General features: G+C 39.4%; 1 protein-coding gene and 1 long non-coding RNA gene across 3 annotated transcripts in view; one reads left to right on the forward strand and one right to left on the reverse strand.

Annotated features, from left to right (window-relative positions):
* Window positions 1-22,859, forward strand: part of LOC309658278 — a 953,833-nt gene that overhangs the window by 462,565 nt on the left and 468,409 nt on the right. The window lies entirely within an intron of this gene.
* LOC309658213 (teneurin-2-like) overlaps window positions 1-22,859 on the reverse strand; it is a 1,589,229-nt gene that overhangs the window by 70,355 nt on the left and 1,496,015 nt on the right. For both annotated transcript variants that reach the window (XM_082456602.1, XM_082456603.1), the window contains one exon: window positions 12,320-12,618. In XM_082456602.1, the coding sequence (XP_082312728.1) occupies window positions 12,320-12,545 (226 nt within the window). In that variant the 5' untranslated portion in view covers window positions 12,546-12,618. The remainder of the gene's footprint in view (window positions 1-12,319; window positions 12,619-22,859) is intronic.

Below are 22,859 nucleotides of genomic sequence, written 5' to 3' on the forward strand. Positions count from 1 at the left end.
CAAATCAGGACAGTCTCCACCGTGACACACGGGTGAAAACCCAGCCTGCTTGGTTCCTTGATATGTTACCTTCCCTGTGAGTGTCAGACTTTCAACCTCACTTGAACTATTCTCAGGCTCAATAAATATTCACATTGAAAAGCAGGTAGGAACCCAATATTAACATTATCCTTCCTCACTGGCTTCACCTTTCACCATACATGTAACCTGGCTGTCTTTCTTCTGAGGATAGGTTTCAATTTGTCATGACTGCTTTGACATTGAAGATGTTGGATCAATTGACACACTTAATTGATTACGTGCTACATTCCAAGCCAGGTGCTCAAATTAAACCTCACTTTTAATGTTTAACAGAATGTACAACTAGAAGCAGGAGTTCTAGAAGAATCAGTCCCTTTGCTTCTTCTGACTCACAACAAATAGGTGGACCCTGGCAACCAGGGACCTATGATAACTGATACAGAGTCAAATGGTTGCTTATTATTGGTTTGGTTCGGAAACATGATGTAATGTGCTCCAGGCTACATGGCATTTATTAACCAAAACCCTCTAAGAATTATGAGGTGCTATTAAAACTGGAATTAGGGGCTTCTGCATGAAAAGTGAAATTCCAAGTCACTATGCTAAGCATAAAGCCCTGTAAGCTTGAAATGCTATTAGTTACCAAAGAAATTGTTACATTCTGTAGTCTGTGTCCTGTTGCACTCAATCCTTTGAGATGTTTCATTTATGTAAAAGTACAGTTTTAAAAATACTCATGCCTAGATCCAACTCTGCACCCCTCCTCCACTCCCCCCACCAGAGGTTCTGATTGAATCGGCTTGGGCATGGGGACTTTTCAAAACTCCCCAGAAGAGTCTGATGAGTTGTCACTGGTCCAGAGACAGAAATGAAGTGAGGGGGTGGCCCCACTCGCTGTCCCCTCACTGCTCAGCTAGGACAACTCAGCACTTTGCTGTAGCCTCCCTGCTGTTCACGCTCTGGGTTTGTGAAGCACAAAGTGTTAACTGGGTCATCTCCTGGCTGGGCTTTTGCAACCAATATAAATGGGGGTCAAGAGTGTGAGCTTTAACTGAATTGCCACTGTGAACTAAGGAACACTGGAACCCGAGGTTGCCAGGTGGACGGGAACCTTTTTAAAGTTGATGGGGTCACCTGAATTTGCAGTCACTCTGAGAGGGCTTTTGGGGGGCTATGGATATTTATCCTGCAGTTGACTGGATCTGGATCTTTTTTTTTTTTTTTTTTTAAGGACATTAAAGTAATATTCCTCTCTTCTGTCAATATTCCAGCTACAGCAAATAGGTCCATAGAAACAAATTTAATACACTGGAATGACTCTCTAAATAAATTCAACATTTTGGTTCACAGTGCTGCAAATAAATTGAGTGCTTTAATTCCCCATACGTGGAGTGGACCTGAACTGTACAAGGAGAGACTGAGAGGCGCCTATTATACAGTCAAGGTGGCCATGGAAGAGGGGGAATTGAAAAGGAGGCAGTTCAAACTATTTTTAAACTAAAATGCATCCCACTGGGACAGCAACTGCCCGATGCCTACTATTCAGAAATCAGGGTGAACAAAGGGAAGCTTCACATTTGGTGGTTCTGGCCAAAGAAAAAGATCTGGAAAAGGGAGAAGAATAACAGGTCCAGCCGAGAATATAACAGAGCCCATCTGAGTTTTCTGTGTGTGTGTATGGTTTTTTTTTTTTCCATTCCCAGAAAGATCTTTCTATCCTGGAGAAAATGTGTTAAATATAATTCTCATAGTAACTTTGGTAAAATATTCCAAATATTATAAAAGGCTATTGGACATTATTAAATAAGTCTGTGTTGCACTTATTTTTAATATCTTTGCACACACTTAGTATTTGTTCTGATGACTCCCAGCAGAGATTTATTACTAAAGTGGATCTGACTTGAGGTTGAGTGGAAAGGAAAGCAGGAGGAATACTGAGTAACTTGGTGTTACGATGGAGTTTGGCTGCAGCAGAAAAAGAGGTCCTGTGAGATACGTGTGCCGATTAAGGTGCTCAAGGAATGAACGTGAATTCATGTTGGATAGACACCAGCTCCCTCCTCTTCATATGTCCCTAGGGATGCTTCTGGAATTGCCAGGGCTGAAAATTAAATTAAAAACCTAAAACATGACACTGAAAATGTAATGTCTCCTTTGATAATATCAGCATGATGATTCATCAATGGGTGGGGCAGCACCCCTCCTGGACCCAGACTGTAAGGCATCCTGAGACAGACGCAGGCAACTACTCGACCTCTCACAGTGCCGTTTTTCTAAAGCTTCTGGTCGGAATTATATCCTGTCACCAATCGCATTGCACCAAAGGCTCCCTACACGTATGACATAGTAGGTCCCTGCAGAGACAGGACTGCAGTATGTAGCACCAGTCTAGAAAAGCCAATAGTATCACTGGATCGCCAATACGCCGAAAAAGCAAATGGTAGTGAAACTCAATATATGTGCGTCCAAGTGTGTTGCAGAAAACTCTTGCAGGTTGGCATTTCACAATGTGAGATTTGATACTGTCCTGCTGGACAGAAACACAACCCAGATTTCTAAGTGGATTCCTTTTCTGAGTCGTGGAGCTTTAAATTCTTCTCATTAGAACAGGAAACAAGCCACTGATAAAAATAAATTCTCTTGTTGCAGCCTCCACCAGTCAGAACAGAAAGCTGCAAAGCACTTTGTTTATCTCCTATTCACAGGAGTCCTGGCATCCACATGCTGGGGAGGCTGAGTCACTCATAAAGAGCTAATGACAACAATAACAGTCAGGAAGGGCCAGCAGGATTCCGAGGGCTGAGCTCTCTCCACAGAGGTGATCCGGAGGTTAAGCCTTATGGGACGAACGGATCTGGAATAGGCAGGTAGATACTCTACAAGGAAGGAGTGGACACAGGAAAGTTCATGCTCTTTCGCAATGGCAAGAGCCTTGAGGGCCCTGGCATGTAACATAAGTGACTGCAGAGGAGGACGGGTGCTAAGATAAAAGGCAGCGATGGGGCCCCTGTAGCAAACGGGAACGTGAATGGATTGGCTATGCGCACGCCATTCTAAACGTCTAACGCAACCCGTAGGCCACCCAGGGGCCAAGCATGGCCTGTGCGCCTTGACTTCGTGACCTCTGATTTAGGGGATGAAAAGGAAGCCAACTCTTGGTAGTGGAGTGGGAAATAAAACAGGTGCTGTTTTATTTATTTTTACCTGGAATGAATGCTAAGTCAAATTTAGACTAAGTAGAGCATCGAAAGGAAAGTAAGTCTTTTTCTACTCTCTCTACAGGATCTTCCTGTCCATTAATTACCTGTGTTCTCACATGAACCCCTTTATCTATGCTCCTTGTACATTTTTCCCTGGCTGATCACACCAAGTCCCATAAAATTATTAGCTGTCAACTCCTAAATCTCTATCCAGCTCAAGCATCTCAGCAGAATTTCAGAGCCGTACATTTAATTGCCTATTAGACATCTACACGTGCATGGCCTAAGGGCACATCAAACTCAAAAGGTCCGCAGTTACACATCCTATCTTAACCCACAAACCAGCCCCTCCTCTGTTTCAAGCCCCGGTGATGAGCAGGAACACTTAGTCAGTTGCCATAACCAGAAACTTCAGCAATGTCCTTGACTCTTCTTCCCTCCCTCACCTTGCTTGCCCCATCAGTTGCCAGAAAAGCATTGATTTCATATTCTCAGCATCCTCTGCTTTGCTAGTCAAGTTACCAACTGGCAGGAATAAAATACCCACTCAGGCACACACACACATCTGGTATGAGTTCCTGATTTATTTAGCCAATAAGAGAAAATGAGCAATGTACTGTGGTCACGCAGGGCAGTAGATGAAACATAATCCTTTTCCTATATTTTCCTTGCCCTGGATCCATATGAGGTACTCTGTTGCTGGTGCAGATCCATATGAGGTACTCTGTTGCTGGTGCCTTTGCACAGGCAGGCCTAATAAGAGTGAGAAAAACATCCAAATTCTTATAATACCACATTTCTATACTCTGGCTTGTGTTGCCATTCCAGGGGAACTTGAACTAACAATCTTAGGCATTTCCCTTTAAGAGATTATTTACAAGCAGTGACCTTCTCTGGCTCTTTAAGTAATCTGGCATCAGGAAGGCAGTATTCTCTCTGCAGGAGAAGAGAACAGTCAATGCCCAAGAGATCCAGAACATTATGCCTGCCTCTACTTTTATAGGGTCCTAAAAAGTCAACAGGCTTTGTTCCCCAACAACATTTCTGAAGTCATCTCTACGATCCCAGTTCAGGCTACTGGGCTCCCTTGTGTAAATAAAACACCGCCTCCTACCCCACCTCACTGACCATCTTGTCTCCCTGTAACATACTCCAACAACTGAAGCAAGCATCATCTCTCCAAAATGCCTTCAGGAGCCAGTTTCTCCCTCCCACTCCATCTCATCTGTCCCCACACCACACTCAGCTAACCTGAACTTCTCTTAAATCCTTGGAACAACTCATCTTTGTCCCATCCAGATCTTTGCATATGTTCTATCTTTTGCCCGAATGCTCTTTCTTGCCTCTTTGATCACCCAGCTCTTCCTCATCCTTCAAGGGTGTGAAAGGATGTCACAATTTCTGAGACCCCAGATGCACAATTCTGGGTTAGATACCTCTCCAAAGCCATCCAGTATTTTCCCTTTTGCGCTGTTTATCAGACCACATCTAGTTCGATGTCTATTATTTCCTTCCTCTTTAGGATTGCTGAGTTTTGTGAGGTTAGTGACCATGTTTGCCTTATTCACTGTTGTGTCCCATAACTTAACACGATTGCCTCACGGGTACCCCTTAAAAATAAGGCAGCGTTTCAGATGCAGAGAACAAACGCATGGACACCAAGGGGGGAAAGCGGCGGGGGTGGTGGTGGTGGGATGAATTGGGCAATTGGGATTGACATGTATACACTGATGTGTATAAAACGGATGACTAATAAGAACCTGCTGTATAAAAAAATAAATAGAATAAAATTTTAAAATTCAAAAAGAAATTAATAAAAAAAAAAAATAAGGCAGTGCTTTAGAAACTCAAAGACTATCCATGACACAAAAAGGCATGCCAGGGGAAAGACTGATGGAAAAAGGCAATTTAAATGGTCAAGCAGTGGGACAATATTGAAATGCTGGAAGCTTCCCATGGGATGAGAAACTTGGAAATAAAATAAATTAAGAAAGATAATGGTCATGACGTAGTGAACATCGATATAAAGAAGCCAGGAAAAAAAAAGACAGAGTCTTAGAAGATTCTACCTTAAAGGCAGGAGTTAGGATACCATTCCCCAAAACTGGGGGAAAAAATGAAAACAGATTTTGAGGAAAAGAAAATTAAGTTTTCTACTGGATTTTCTATGAAAAATATTCCAAGGGAAGTTGGGAAAGCAGACATGGAGCTTGGAAAGACCGCACTTGTTTCAGACTTGTGTGCCACTAGTACTGGAGGCATGTATTATCAGGCCGGTCAATATTCTTTACCTACGTCTGATATCAGAACATTTATTTTTATATCCTATATGGCATTTATTCCATCAGGCTTAGAAAGTACTCACTATAAGCTACCTCTAGGTATAGCCTAAGCCCAAGACATGGCCAACTGAAGTTAGAGTGACAGAGGAATGAGCATGTGTCCCATGCCAGGCCCATCTGAATCTTCCTTAGGAATATTCTGCTGATGACTGCAGAAGACTGTTTCCAATGATGCTACCCAGGGAAGAGATATGAGAGTGGGGTTATCAACAGACAACTTCCAACAGATCTCTCTCCAAAGTAAAGCCAAGTAAAGAGAATGAGAAAAAAGACTTAAGTGTGAGGCCAGATGTATTGCTAGATTCTCCAACGACATAAGACAAAGCATCAGATTTTTTCATACGATAATTTCAGTTGAGATATTATCCTACTTTTACTTGTAACTCAAAGAGTCTTGAAAAACAGAAGCAGTGAACACTGGCATTGTACAAACAAGACTGTTCTAAAGGAAGTGCCATGGAGAAGAAAGAGGGAAGGTCTCAGGTGAAATGGAGAATTACCACGGAAAAAGAACAGAAAAAGGAAGACAATTCAAAGAAAGTTAGATCCAAAGTTGAATGCAAAATTGACAGTAGATAATTACTGAAAGAAGAACAACTGGGAAACATGAAGACTGTAATCCTAGAAGGGCAGTGAATACAACAATGAAAATCCAGATAAGCTCAACTCTCTAAGTGAAAAGGACTCCAAATTATTACATGTAGAGTGATGAGAATCAATTAATTTTCATCCAGAGTTTATATGCATAAAATCTTCTTGTAATTTAAACCCATTCCTAAGATTTATATGCCATTTATATGCTATAAAACAAACATCTTTAAAAAAAATTGTATCCAGTGACACTACCTTAGAGCATTTTTCCAATCTTTTTTTTTTTTTTTACTTGTAAAATTGTCAGACTAGCAACTCTTACAGTGTGTTGGCATCAGCTGACAGTTGCTACATGGTATTTTTCATTCCTTTCTAAAAATAGGGAAATAATCTGTGAGTTATGTTCATCTTTGGGAGCAAAAGGTATGGTGCGCAGGGAGTCAAAGACACGCTATCAACAACTGGAAGAGAAATTCTGGCTTTGAAGATGTCAGAAGTTTTTCAAGTCACAGGAAACAAATCGAAGGTGTGGGCGTGGGAAGAAGGGAGATTTCTGTCACACACAATATTGTAAGGGTTGGAGGGAAGATGATCACCACTCTTGCTGACAATAGTATTAAAACAGTAGTAATCATAACTGCTAGCATGTATTCAGCACTTTATTAAAAGAAAGACAACATCCATAGCATAAATGCATAATCGTAAGGAAGGATCCCAATAATCATATTGGTGGAAACATTTACAAGAACAGAAAATAAGACTTAGTCTAGTCTGTGTTCTAGAATGTGATCAAGGTCATGCTGATCAAACACAGCAATACTGGGATATAGACACAGTTTAACTCTGGGTCTGTACTGTTAACTGCTCTCCCATATGCCTTTCAGATGAAGCAACAAGCATTCAAGTTAGCCAGCAAGAAGATAAAAGATCATCTTACATTGAAATGTTGTAGAGTCCTTCTTTTTCTAAAGGTTTTTTTTTAAAGCAACAACACAACCAAAGACTAAGAAGTAAAACACTATTCTCAGTTGAGGTATGAAAAGAAGTCTTGCCTAGGGGTAGAAGAATAAATGGAAAGCAATCTTCTCAAGGTACTGGTCAGCCTTCCAAATATTGACCAACCAAACTCCTGAACTTCCCTAAAATGTAATGGTTTATCGTGGCAGATAAATTAAAAGGCTGGGGTTTTCAAAACAGAACCTAACTGTTGCTTTGGGTACAGTGGAAAAATAACTATTTTAACACAATGGTATAAACAGAAATGCTCACAGGTTTCCAATGTACTTCAACAATTATAACATACATTAATTGAATCGATACAGGTAACACTTGAGTTTACTGGTAGTTCATGAGTTTTCAGCTCATTAGCACATGTTTAATTTACGCTATGCCAAATTACACAGTGCAAAAACATATTGCCCAAATTATTTTAAAGATCACAAGAGTGAAAATTAGTTTATGAAATGCCAAAATCAAACCTAGCCTCAAATGTGTACGTGTGTGTGTTGATGTATTTTTAAAGGGTATCAAGGGGTTAGTGAAAGTTGTTTCTGTGCTAGATCTGATGGAGAGAAGAGATGCAAGCATCCTTTCAAAAATCCAGTCTTCCTCCAGTTCTTTCTTCAACCTTGACCCAAACAGACAGCCTGAGGTACAGAGAAAGAATTCAACCTTGGCCCCCTCTCAAGAGACTTGCACTACTAACCGGAAAGCAGAGCTGTTTGAGGGATGAGCAGCCTGGCGGAACTCTCTGGCCCACTGAGCCTTGGCTACAGCCCAGAAACCAGTCCGTTCTGCTTACCTAAGCAACAGCATTTAGAGAGTGACCCCTTTCTTGGTTAGTGTTCCGGGATGAGAGGTGGTGCAAAAAGCGATGCCCTAGGGGAGGGAAGAGAATCAGTGCTCCCAGCCTGGCACACATACTGACACTGGGAACTTTCTCCTACAGGGGTGGGTGGTGGAGAAGCATTGTAGGAAGGTAGGCTTCCGGGAAGTTTGGGATAGTTGTGCACATGGAGGGGAATAGGCGAGAACAGGAATCTAGATCAGCATTGAGGCTGGTGGTGCTCATTCTATGTTCCATCAATGTTAGGGATTATACCTCCTATATGGAGAAAGGCTTACAGGTGTTGATACCTAAAAGGTTTCTACTTTGAAGTTCATAGCCTTTGACTGAAGCTGAATGGCTTGTTTTCATTGGTTTACTTATTTATTTGAGAAGTGCTCAAACATAATGGTTTAAAACACAGCTCTTGAATCCAGCTCCCTGGATGTGAAACCTGTCTCCAGTTCTTCCTATGTTTGTGACCTTGGATGACGTATTTAATCTCCCCATGCCTAGGTTTCCTAATCCATAAAAAAAGGGATTAATAATAGTACCTACCGTACAACATTGCTGTGAACATTAACTGAATTACTACAAGTAAAATGCTTAGACAGGCACCTGACATGAAGAAAGTCTCCATAATTGTTAGCCATTACTCTTTTGTTATTATGATTGTTGTTGTTTAATACATCTGAAGACGGTATAGTAATCCTGGTGAAGCACAGAAGTAGACCAGAGTCACAGGTACATACATATGCAAAAGTAGAGTTCAAACCTACCTTTAGGCTCCTAAGCCACGGGAGGATGTCTTGTATATCACACTGTTCTACACCCTAACTTCAGGGTCCAAAAGAACAAGCTGATACAACCTGCCTGGGAACTTGGCTGACCTACATTATTCAAAGTGACATCTATTTCACAGATTAGGCTGGGACTGGGTCTGCCCAGGGATCAGACCACTGGTCACTTTTGTCAGGCGCATTAACTTTCAGACCACTCGGATGCTATTTAGTGCAGGATTAGTCATTTACTAATTACTAATGACTCCAGCGGCCATAGACCTAAGGTCAGTAATTTTCTCCCTTCACACCAGGAGGATCCAGCATAAAGAGGCCAGACAGGTAATTTGCATTGTCTCTTCGTAGGAGAAGAGACCCACAACAGAAGGAGGCAGAGGAGGATTCTGTGTTGAAAGCAAGCAAAGAAGTTTTACTTTGACAGGAGTTTCCATAAGCTTCTCAGGGGAACATGTGGCCCATCTCTCCTGCTGGGACTTGGCAGGTTCTCACATTTGATACTTGCTGCCAGCCAGCTGGGGAAACAGGACAAGGTCTGACCCTGGCCCCAAATCACTTCTGCTAGCTGGCAAGTTTTTTCCCCTCTGAGCATCTGGAGAGTCGTCCAACTGCGTTTGCCAAACTTGCTTGTACGTGAGAAGCGCGTTTGTTTTATGATCAGTGTCTTGGGTTTTAAATAAGAATACCGTAGGAGATGATCCCGCTCTGATCCTTGCTAATGTACCTCTAGGCTAATAAGTGCTGAGGTGATCCTCCTCTTTGATTTCATGAATAAGAAAATAAAATGGGAAATGCGTGACATTTTAAAAAACTATTGTTATTACTGAGTGTAAAATTTGTTTTAACCCTCTCTGGAGCGGCTAGGTTTCACTTTAAAAGTGCTGCTTGCCAGATTGCATCTCCTGTTCCTCCTCTCCTTAAATATGTGCTTATTTACTTCCTGCAGAGTTCAATTTTAGAACCCATCAAAGTAGATCCACTCAGACTGACTACATTTTCATGCATAAATTCATAGATGTCTTCAGAAGGAATTGCACTTGCATATGCAAATACATCCAATGCCTTTTCATTTCTACTTTTGGCCTGCACAGTTTTTAATTCATGCAAACACATTACACAAACAAATATGGGCTCAATAACAACACAAGGCATGTGTGAATTGTTAATTGCAAAGCTAGCAGTTTGATATGGCCAGGCGACTTCCATTATTATCAATGGAGAGGAACAAGATTAAACAGGAAGAATAAAGGTATATATGAAAATAAAATCCCAAGCACTTGGTTTCATTTTATGTAAATATTAATAAGGGAAAAGGTGACAGGCAAATCCACATTTCAACAATAATCTGGGATCTACAGCTCAGTGCACAATGATCCAGAAGCCAGGATGCACCTTTAATGAGACTTAGGAAGGAGAGGCCACATTTCAACCCAGAATCACGAGAAACAAAAATGTATGCAGTAATATCATAAATAAAACCAAAATTACAGCAGAAAATGAAAGGCTTTCAATCGTGTTGAACGTGCATCACCTTTCAAAATATTTGAGTCTTGTATTAGAGATGCTCTTGGAAATAAAAGGTAGGTGTCCTCATTTTTCACAGTGGATATTTAAGCCCTCCTTTAATTAAGCTGTGATTCCTCATTTTTTTTTTTTTTCCCCCAATTCCCACTACCTGCACTTTGGGGTCAGGTGAGAATTTAACAAAGTAAAACACTTGTTGACGTTACTCACAGATCAAAGACATTTGATACAGAGCAATTTTCAAGGAACCCTCCCCCTGTTTGCAAAGTGTTTCATTTACATGAAGGCAACTCAGAAAATGAGACTGAAGATTAAATAAAAAGTGTATTCTGCAAGGGTCTACAATGGCACTGGAAAAACAATTTTAACTGCTTCTCCACTGATTTTATTGAATATTCTATTAAATATAAAAGCTGAAGCTAGGCTAAACAAGGAGAATTTGAGAACGTGTTATTTTTAGAACAACCACTGGATTATAGGATATATACATATATATTACATATAAGTAGTGTTTTCTAAGAAATAAAAGATAAGTAAAGTAACTTAAGGAAGCTAAGAAACCAGGAATGGCATTCCAAGCTGCTATAGACTAAATGTTTGTGACCCTCCAAAATTTTTTACATGAAACGAAAACCACAATGGTATTTGGAGGTGGGACTTTTGAGAGGTAAATAAGTTACAAGGGTGGAGCCCTCGTGAATGGGTTCAGTGCCCTTATAAAAGAGGCCCCAGAGAGCTCTCTTGCCCTCTTCAGCTATATGAGGATACAGGGAAAGATGGCTGTCTGTGGGCCAGGGAAAGACCTCTCACCAGACCCCAAATCTGCCAGTGCCTTGACCTTGGACCTCCCTGCTTCCAGAACTGTGCAAAATAAATTTGTTGTTTATAAGCCACTGGTTCACGGTATTTTGTTACAACAGCCTGAAAGGACTAAGACGCAAGTTAAGGTATCTCATGAGGAATTAAGTTAGTCGCAACATTTACTGACAGGGACATAGAACAAGAACTACAGAATCGGCGTTAATAAACACATGATGCAGTAACCCAGCAGGCAGGGCGTTGACCCTTGGCACAGGCAGAGCGACCCTTCCTGGTGCACTCACTGTATTTCCGTGCATACACTTGTAGTTTTGCTAAGCCTTTATGTAAATCACATACATGGCAAGGCTGGTACACAAAGCACAAGACGTGGAGCCCGTGAGTCAACTTAGACACACTGCTCCTCAGGACTGTTTGTGCTTGAGTCTACGTGTCCATACATTTATAGCCACTCATGACAAGTGATAACAAAATTCTCCACGGCCAGTGACTAGGAAGAGAATGCCAACATTCTCTTCCCCAAAGCAAGCAAAATACTATATGAAAATTAAGTTTGTGTGAAAGTACAGGGGAATTATATCAGTGGAATTGAAATTGGAATTCACCTGTGCTCCAAAACAAACAAAAAAATGTGTAACTCAGAATTAACATCACATGTTTTTTTGGGGGGGAAGAGAGAAATTAAGCATTATTATATCGGCGGGGGGGGGGGGATTCAAATATGTTTTTATCATTATAGCATTTGTTCAAAGAGAATATAACCAAGAAGCCCAGAGTGAGAAGCAGGAGAAATTTGAACTTTGGGAGGCTTGTGTATTGGTTTCAAGGAGAATAGTTTAAAAATCACAGATAATTCCGTGTTCCTCAAGATCAGAATCTGTGATGGTTTCAGGAATACCCCTCATGGGGCCAAGGGTCTGCTGTCTGTCACATCTGTCAAAACCTACGCTGGTAGGTCTCCAAAAGCAACTACCAAATTGTCAAAGAACTGAGTGTCTAGAACAAAAGAAGCCCTTGTATAATCCCCACAGGAGTTTGATATGGGTTAATAAGAAGATTGTTCTCTTAAACTAAACTTTAATGGGGAGTTGATGTCAGCCTGCTTTGCTCCCCATTTCTACCAACCTCTGTCATCGACGTGCAACAGTGCAAGCATGTAATAAGACAGCTCGGACCATCAGTGCGGTCAGCTCTACATACCTTGTCTTGGGAACTCATCTGACTCCCGGTGAACGAGGTCTGTGACTCGGTTTCCATAGTGCATCCTGCTGTCATGGTCATAGGCCTTCAGAGTCTCGCTGGAGCTGTAGGACTTCTGCGTGGGCACGCGACAGTCTTCACTGTCTAGGGAAGAACTCGTGTAGCGACACTCTTTGCCACACCGCCCCCTGGTCAGAGAGCGGTGTCGCCGATCCTTGACATCCATTATCCAGGTCCGGCAGAAGGCCGATGCTTTCCGAAAAGTCAGGCCTGAGTTTGGGCACTTGTCACTTGGCCACCTAAAAACATCACAGGAGAAAAACCCAGATTATGATCCTAAGAAATGCTGCTTTCAGTTCTGACTCACGCTCTGACTCAGATGAAAACACAAGAAGGCAAATTTGGTCAGCACTGCACCATTTCTTCTGCAAACGCTTAATGTATACTTAAACAATCAGCCTTAATAGAAGAACTCGACACAGTAAATTAATTCTCTTGCTTTTTAATTGAATAGATTTGGGGAAAAAAGTAATAGCAAAATAACTCATCTTTTGATTTTCTATATGTGCGAAGATGGCACGATAAGTCTGTCACTCTAATGCAAGATCTTACTACAAAGTGGTTCAAAGCAAAACTGATTTTATCCCGCTTTAATTACACTCTGTTTTTGCTACCGAAGGACTGGGGAAAAACAAATACCAAAATTAAATAAATAAAAATAAAAGAAAGGCGTATGAGGCGTAAATATATGCTGGTGATGCTTTGTAATGGTACCAGGTCACATTCGACTAACATAAAATTTGCCTAGCTGCGTCTGGAGAATAATAATATAAGGCATTCTTGACATGCAATCTTCCTCTGATTTCTTTAATGAGCCTTCAGGAAACTCCTCATCCGTCTTCCCTTCTTTGCAAATCTGTATCTTGGACACACCTGGTCTCTTCTTTCCCCTAGTCACCTACCTACAGGACATCATCTTGCTCACAGAGGTCTAACTCGCACAACCCCGTGACCATCAACCTAAGCCTACCCATACTGTCCTTTCCATGGCTGCGATATCCACTGTGGAAAAGAAAAACGGGGAAGAGCACTGAACACAGCAGGTAAGCTGATGGAAAGAAGCCTTTCCAACATATGATCTGGCAACCAGGGAGCCCCACAGCCTGCTGCTTAACACCCTGGGCCTGGAAATGTACACAAACATCATTCAGAAAACACTAGCCTTCTGCCTAGCAAATAAGACCAAAACACTTAGATGCCACTAAGTTCCAAATGATAGGCTCTTATTGATTTCACTGGCCATGCAAAATAGCCTGGACCATAGGGCAGGGCCTAGACAGAAGAGGAAAATACAAATTTTCATTAAAAAGGCAAATACAACCCGGAGCCAGTGTAATGATTTTTCTCTAGGCTACCGTTGCTCACTGCCTCCTCAATATGTCAGGAAATACTTGGGGAGCAGACCTGTAGTTTGGAACCCTTCTGCTCTTCTTTGGTTATTTACCACGCTGTAGCAGGATGCCTATGTATACCAAAGGACTAGCTTGGATGCACAGCAATGTGGATGACATCTGCCCCAAGACAGTGGAAGCCAAGTTATCCCTTCCTTGTCCTTCCATACCAAGAGGTCCTTCTGGATCTCATGAATCCTCCCTAATATAGAGTATCAAACTGCCTGTAATTGTGAACACCTTTGTTTGACAATTGGCAATGAAAAAGAGGGTATACCTGTTGTAAACAACAAGCACAGTTGTGCTGTTGCCACAGTCACGTATAAAAAGTTTAATTCTCAGTTTCTTGGAGCCTATAGTTCCTGACTTAGGAAGCTGAGAAGCATCTTTTAGAGTCACCAGTCAAGATCCCAGAGGACACAGTCAATGTCAGCGTGGAAGTTTTTTGCTGCTGCAGAGTGAATTCAAGTGTCTTAACATTAATGCAATTTCTAGATGTCCAAAAACCTCTCCCTTAATTCCCAATGTGTGATCTCAACATTTTAGAATCCATATTACAGGCTGGTTAAGAGCATGGCTATTGGAGTCTTGTTGGATGCCAATTCCATCATGGCCACTGACAAGCCAGAGCCCTTGTAAAATTACTCCTGGCCTTCAAACTCAGTTTCTCAAACAGTGAAAATGGAAAATAATAGTATTTATTGCATAGAGTGTTTATAAAAATTAAAATAGATACTGTGGTAAAGCTCTCAATATGCTGCCTAACACACATGGTAGGGGCTCTATAAGAAGTGCTTTTTTTTTCCTCCTCTGAATGATTAAAAACAATTTTTTGTCTTAGCTAAGTAGTTGCAAATTTGCATAAGGCAGAGGGTAGAGATGATCATATGAATCCCTGAAACTCAAACTTCTAATGACAGATATCAATACCTGAACAACACACAGATAAAGGAAGACCTTTAGCACCTACCAAGGATGTATAAGAATGTGTGCACCAATAATGAGGAGCCACAAGTGTTTTTTAGGGGATTTGGCTGTTTTTAATGGATTTTATCATTTTCTTCTCTTTTGCTTCACTGTATTTTCTTTTTAATGTTTTCAGTGTTCCTAACTCATGAAATCCTATCTCCTCTAATTTGCATCATGCTTTGGAAAGTAGGCTGACTTTCTACATGTGTATGTACGTGATTTTATTTTACACATATTTTTTTAAATCATGCTCTAAGAGGGAGCCTAAAGGCCTATTAACTATTTATAAAGTACAAGAAATTTAGTGTCTGGACATTTTGACGTCTAATTTGGTTGCCTAGTGATCTTTTCCCACTAAATTCCTCTTTCTTGGCTATGCCCTTGATAGTTCAGTTTGTCAGCAATGTCACCTCCAGATAAATGATAGACATTTATATAAAATGAGGTAAGAAAATGACAAATCTTAGCCAGGGAAAGCTAATTTCTTAGGAAACCGAGCAGAGTGCACAGACTGTTGGACTGTAGACATTTTGCATTTAGCCTGCTATTTAACTATTAATTTCCAATATAAAAAGAAGACAAAACAGGAAGAATTTATATTAAAATCTGGGTCTTGAGCTTATCATGAAAAATCAGGCAGTCTAGAAATGCCCACTTCCAAAAGGATGGAATATACGTACTTTTACCTATTTCTCCCATGAGGTACAGCTAAAGACCCTGTATAATATATATGAAACAACCATAAGAAGAATCTGAAAGGTGGGAATAAGAGGCCGACTAACTAGTGCCCTCAGGACTCAAGGAACGATACCGTGGTGAGTTTCTGATATTTCTTTTGGCCCTACATATCTCAGGCTTGGAGCTAAAGACACTGGCAACCCAGACACAGCAATAGACCCAGACAACAAAAGTTCCAACAAAAGTCTGCTTCCTCTAGCCAAAGGACTATGAAAGGGGCAGCCTAACAAGAGAGGAAACATTTAGATAGTAACCATCTCACTCCAGCCAAAGAGCATAGAAAATTCAGTAGCCCTACTCCTACTTTCACCAGCAAAAGCCAAGGGTGGAGTCTAGATTTCCATGCTGCTGAGGAAGCAACAAGGCATCCCAACCCCAAACAGTGGTTTCAGAGAAGACTAAGAAGGAAGCTAGACGTTCATGCTTTTCAGGAAGTCATGAGCCCATCCTTTCCTCAGAGAGAGCCTGGCCTTCCACTCCCACTGGGTGGTAATAAGGTGCCACTCTCCTCTGCTGGGGTGGTATAGGAGGACGACTAGTGGAGACTCAGGACTTTCATTATCACCCAGTGGTAGTGAGTCCTTCTGCCCATGGCTGGTGGCTGGTGGTATCAGCAGACATCATGCGGGGAGGAGAAATGAGGCACTCCTATCCCTACCATCGAGGGAGGTATCAGTGGAGGTCTAGTGGAGAACCAGAACTCCCAGCTCCTCCCCTCTCCCAGCTCCTAATAAGGAACTCTCTGCCCTTGGGTGTTGGCAAAGACTGAGTAGGGAACCTGAACTTTTATGCCAAACTAGCAATAATGAGGTGGAATCCTTCATCTAACACAGCAGTGTCAGGGGAAAACAACTATAATAGAAGGTTTAAATAAGTCATAGATGCTCATAATACCCCAAATGTCCAAACTTCAGAAAAAAACAAAAACAAAAACCTGTCACTCCAAGCACTAGAAAGGCTTCAAACTGAATGAAAAAAGTTTAATCAATAGATGCCAACACTGAGAGGACAAACATGTTAGAATTATTTGACATAGATTTTAAAAGAGCCATCATAAAATGCCTCAAGAGCAATTATGGACACACTTTTAAAAAATGGAAAATAGAAAGTCTCATTAAAAAAATAGAAAATCTTAGCAAACAAACAGAAGATACAAAGAAGACCCCGATGGAAATTTTAGAAGTGAAAATTAACATAACCAAAATAAAAAAACTTAATAGATGGGTTCAAGAGAAGAATGAAGAGATACAAGAAATGATGAGGGAACTTGAACTCTGAACAATGGACATTACCCACACTATACAGTAGATTAAAAAATAGACTAAAGAAGAAAAAATGAACAGAGCCTCAAGGATGTATGAAATGATAGCAAAAGACTTAATGTTTATGTTATCAGAGTCCCAGAGGAAAAGAAGATGAAAGAGGGGCTGAGAAAGTGCTAAAACAGCAACTGGATACATCCAAATTTGCCAAACACATAAAGCTAGGCATTCAAGATGCTGAACAAACCCCAAACAGAGTAACTCCAAATGCATCCATTTTAAGATATATCACAGTTAAACTTCTGAAAACTTAAGACAAAGAAAATCTTGAAAGCCGTGAAAGAAGAATGACACCTTACCTATAGGGGAAAGCAATCTGAATGAAAGTAGATACCTCATCATACCATAGTGTTCAGAAAGAAATGGCACAACATTTTTCAAATGCTGAGAGAAAGGAAGTTTCAACACAGAAAACTAGATCCAGTGAAAATATCCTTCTAGAATGAAGGAGAAAACATGACATTCTCAGATGGGGGAAAACTAAGAGAAATTATGACCAGCAGACTTATTTTATATAAATTGCTAAAGAGGTAGTTCTTTAAAACAGAAAGAAAATAATAAAACAATAAATCTTGGAAATAATGAAAGAAGAAATAAGAAAAAAAAGAAAATACATGGCTAGCAAAAATATCAGTAAAGACAACAGACATTCTCCTTTTGAGTTTTCCAAATTACTTTTAATGGTTGAAGTAAAAATTATAACACTATCTGATGAGGTTCTAAATATATGTAGAGGGCACATTTAAGAAATATTATAAATGAGGAGGGTAAAAAGATATAAAGGGAGGTAGGGTTTTCACAATTTACTCTAACTGGTAAAATGATGAAATCAGTAAACTGTGATAAGATATGTAGGCATAATGTAACAACTAAAAAAGCTATACAGGGCTTCCCTGGTGGCGCAGTGGTTGAGAATCTGCCTGCTAATGCAGGGCACACGGGTTCGAGCCCTGGTCTGGGAAGATCCCACATGCCGTGGAGCGGCTGGGCCCGTGAGCCACAACTACTGAGCCTGCGCATCTGGAGCCTGTGCTCCGCAACAAGAGAGGCCGTGATAGTGAGAGGCCCGCGCACCGCGATGAAGAGTGGTCCCCACTTGCCACAACTAGAGAAAGCCCTTGCACAGAAACGAAGACCCAACACAGCCATAAAAATAAATAAATTAAAAAAAAAAAACAACTAATTTGCTTAAATTTAAAAAAAAAAAAAGCTATACAAAGAGATGCACTCAAAAACACTACAGATAAATCAAAATGGAGTTCAAAAAATGTTCAATAACCAACAGGAAAGTAGGAAGAAAAAGAGAGAAATGAAAACTAGAGAGAACAAGAGAACAAATAGAAAACAAAGTGTAAAATGTCAGACTTAGGCCCTAAAATAGCAATAATTACATTAAATGGAAGCAGTCTAAATACATGAATTAAAAAATAGAGATCTTCAGAGTGAATTAAAAAATATGACCCAACTCTATTCTGTCAACAAGGAAGTAACTTTAAATATAACAATGTAGACATGTTGAGAGTAAAACAAAGGAAAAAGATATATAATGCAAACATTGATAAAAAGAAAGCAGGAGTGACTATATGAATATTAGATAAAGTGGACTTCATAGGAAAGAAAATTATCAGAGACAGAGAGGAGCATTATATGATGATGAAAGGACTAATCCTCCAAAAAGAAGTAGCAATTCTAAATATGTATGTACCAAAAAAAAAAAAAAAAAAAAAAAAAAGCTGCAAAATATATTAAGCCAAAAATAACAGAATTGAAAGGAAAAATAAATAATCCATAATTACAGTTGGAGATTTCAATGCTGGAGTTTCAACAATTGATAAAACAACTAGACAGAAAATCAAGACGGGTACAGAATCATCTCAAAACACCATCAACCAACAAGACCTACTCAATACTTACGGAATATTCCTCCCAACAACAGAAAATTGTATATCCTTTTTAAGTGCCCATGTAACATATCAAGACAGGACATAGCCTGGATCATAAAACAAACCTCAAAAGTTCTGGAAGAACTGAAGTCATACAGAGTATGTTCTCTTACCACAATGGAATCAAACTGAATCAGTAACAGAAAGTTGAGAAGGAAATCTCTAAACACTTGAAAACTAAACAACACTTTTCTAAATAATTCATGGGTAAAAGAAGTAGTCTCATGCAAGATCAAAATATATATTAAAGTAAAGGAAAACGGATATATAACATATCAAAATTTGTGAGAAACTGCTAAAGCAGTGTTGAGAGAGAAATTTACAGAGCTAAACACATTCACTGGAAAATAAGGAAAGTCTCAAACCAATAATCCAAGCTTCTAGATTCTAGAAAAAGAAGAAAAAAAAAAACAAAACTCAAAGTAAAAAGAAGGAAGGGAATAATAAAGAACCAAATTAAATAAAACTGTACACATAAAAACAATATAGAAAGGCAATGAAACAGGTTGTTTCTTTGAAAAAAAATCAATAAAATTGACAAACTTCTGGCAAGAGTGACAAAGTAGAAAGGAAGACACATGAGATATCACTAGAGACCTTGATGGCATAAACAAGATTCTTAGAGAATAATTCAAAGAAATCTACAAAAGTAAATTTGACAACTAAGATGAAATGGAGCAACAACTCAAAATCCTAAGAATATCACAACTCACCTAATACGAAATAGATCATTTAACTCACCTTGTGACTAACAAGGAAATTTAATTTGTCATTTTAAAGCTCACACACACTCAAAATCTCAGACCCAGATGATTTCACTGGAGAATTCCATCAAATGTTTAAAGAAGAATTAACACCAATTCTATAAAATCTCTCCCAGAAAACAGAAGAAGAGGGAGCACTTTATAATTCATTTTATGAAGTTACTTACACTGATAACATAACCAAAGACAGTACCAAAAAACAAACTAAAGGCCAATATTTTCCATGAATACAGACGCATAAATTCTCATATTAGCAAATGTAAGTCAACAATACATAAAAAATAAGTGTACATCTTGACCACATAGGGTTTTTTCTGGGTTTGCAAGGATGGCTCAGTATTTTAAAACCAATCAATGTAATCCACCATATTAACAAGCTAAAGAAGAAAAATCAATAAATGTACAAAAAGCATCTGGCAAAAATCAACATCTACTCATGATAAAAACTCTGGAAAAAAACAGTAGAGGGAACTTCCTCAACTTGGTAAAGAGTAGCAAAAAAAAAAAAAAAAACAAAAAAAAAACCCTACAGCTAACATTATACTTAATGGTAACAGACTAAACACTTTTCCCTAAGGATGGGAATGAGGCATGGATGTCTGCTCCCATCACAGTACTCAACACAGTGTTAGAAATTCTAGTCCACACAATAACACAAGAAAGGGAAATAAAATGCATACAGAGCAGAAAGAAGACATAAAACTGTCCCTCTTTATTAATGACATGGTGGTCTATGTAGAGAATCCTAAGAAAACTTGCGGAACTAACGTAAGTGAGTTCAGTAAGATTATAGGATACAAGATAAAACATGTAAAAATCAACTGCATTTCAATATACTAGCAAAGAACACATGGATGCCAGAATCCAAAGTACAATGCTATTTATAATTTTCAAAAAAAAAAACAGAAATACTTAGATGTAAATCTAACAAAATGTGTACAGAAATGGTAAGCTGAAAATGATACAACACTGATGAAAAAAATTAAAAATCTAAATGAATGAAGAGCTATAATGTGTTCATAAATTAGAACAATCATCATAGTAAAAATACTAATTTTCCCCAAATTGATACATAGATTGATATTTGTATCAAATTCCAGCAAAACTTTTTATAGACACAGACAAGATTATTCTAAAGTTTATATAGAAAAGGCGGAGGAACTCAAACAGCTGAAACAATTTTTAAAAAGTAAGAAGCAAGTGGGAGAAATCATTCTACCCCATTTTAAGACTTATTATAAAAAGATGTTTGACATCATTAGCCATTAGAGAAATGCAAATTAAAATCACAATGAGTTATTACTACAGAATTGTAAGAATGACAGAATGACTAAAATTTAAAAAAAAATAGTGACAACACTAAATACTGACAAGAATATAGAAAAACCCTCACACACTGCTGGCCTAGATGTAAAATGACACAGCCACTTTGGAAAACAGTTGAGCAGTTTTTAAAAACACTAAATGTGAACTGCCATACAACCCAGTACTTGCCCTGCTGGGCACTTATTCCAGAGAAATAAAAACTTGTGTTCACACAAAAACCTATATACAAATGTTTATAGCAGAATGTTTATTCATAAGAGCCCCAAACTGGAAACAACCCAGATGTCCTTCAATGGGTGACCGGTTAAACAAAACGCTGGTGCACCCCTGACAGGAAATACTACTCTGTAATAAAAAGGAATGAACTACTGATATAAAGTAAAATCAGGGTGACTCTCCAGAGAATAATGCTAAGTGAAAACAGCCAATTCCAAAGGTTATATACTGTATGCTCCATTTATATACTATTCTTGAAATGACAAAATTATAGAAATGAGAACAGACTAATGGCTGCCAGGGAGTAAGGAAAGGATGAAGGTGTGAGGAAAATGAGTATTGCTGTCAAAGGTCAACATGAGGAATCCAGGCTGATGACGATGTTGTGTATCTTGGCTGTATCAATGTCAAAATCCTGGTTGCGACATCAGGCTACAGTTATGCAGCATGTTGCTACTGGTGGAAGTTGACTAAAGGTACCACAGATGTCTCTATATTACCTCTTGAAATAGTACATGATTGTGCTTATGGTTACATGGTTATAAGAGCTTAATTGAAAAAATTCTCATCAGACAATCCAGCAAACCATTCATGAAAACAAACGCCTAATTTGGGAGGTCAGTTTTAAACTGAGTACAGGGACTTCCCTGGCGGTCCAGTGGTTAAGACTCCACGCTCCCAATGCAGGGGGCACAGGTTCAATCCCTGGTTGGGGAACTAAGGTCCCACATGCTGCACGGTGTGACCAAATAAATAAATAAATAAATGTCTTGCTTAAAAAAAAAAAAAAAACTTGGTACTATGCTCCAAATTATTATTATTATCATTAGTAGTAGTAGTAGTAGTAGTAGTAGTAGCAGTAGTATCTTACCTCTCCTTTTGATTTTATAGACAGTCTGCTTCACTTATTTGAAACCCCTGCTTGGCTAATATAGGTCACTATATTTGTGAATTTTGGTACAAAGGAAAAAGAAACAATTTTGTGGCCCCTGGAAAGGATCACAGAGAGCCAGTTACAAGATAAGAAGCAGCATCTGCCAACATATTTTTCTTCTTAAGACAATTCTAAAATAATAAGATATTAGTCTTAATTTGAATATGGCTAAATGTCCATCCTTCATCTAATAAAATGCATGTAATACCTCCTACGGACAAGCACTCTGCCTAGTTGTCCTTGAAAGTGAAGGTCAACAATTCATGTGGGGAAATGCAAGTTTAGAGACTGATTTTAAAAAGTAATTAAAATTGCCTTGAAGCAGGAGGAAAGATGGTAACCAAAATTATAAATCTTTTCCCCAAGCCTCTGCCTTTTCCGGCACTGAGAAACGGCCATCACTGGATGGCAATGCTTCTGCCAGCTCGTTACTGCTATGCTGAGGTTTTATTCTGTTACATTCCTCATTCCCTCCCTTGAAGAGTGTTCACACTGCTTTTTTCATCAGTTGCCTAAGTGGGTTCCATCACTTTAGCAGAAGAGACTACAGAGATCTTGCCTGCAAGCCTTTGTCTAATTAACTAATCCTATGAGCTGTAACACTGTTCACTATTAACTTTTCAGATTATCCTACTACTTTAGGGGGTTGATTTGTTAATCACTGACAGCGCATCTGAGATATGTGTGTGTGTGTGTGTGTGTGTGTGTGTATGTAAATATGTGCATGAATGATGCATAGGTGGATTTCAGGTGTGTCTAATGGAGAGCTACAGTTTCCCTGTGACAACTTGTTTAAACGTGCCTCACCCTCATTATTGGTCTTTGATCACACCCTGGGCATTGTTTCACTGTGCCTGAATATTTGTATCCTATAAAC

This window comes from Balaenoptera physalus, assembly GCF_965194825.1.
Source record: "Balaenoptera physalus genome assembly, chromosome: 3".
Taxonomy (NCBI): Eukaryota; Metazoa; Chordata; class Mammalia; order Artiodactyla; family Balaenopteridae; genus Balaenoptera; species Balaenoptera physalus.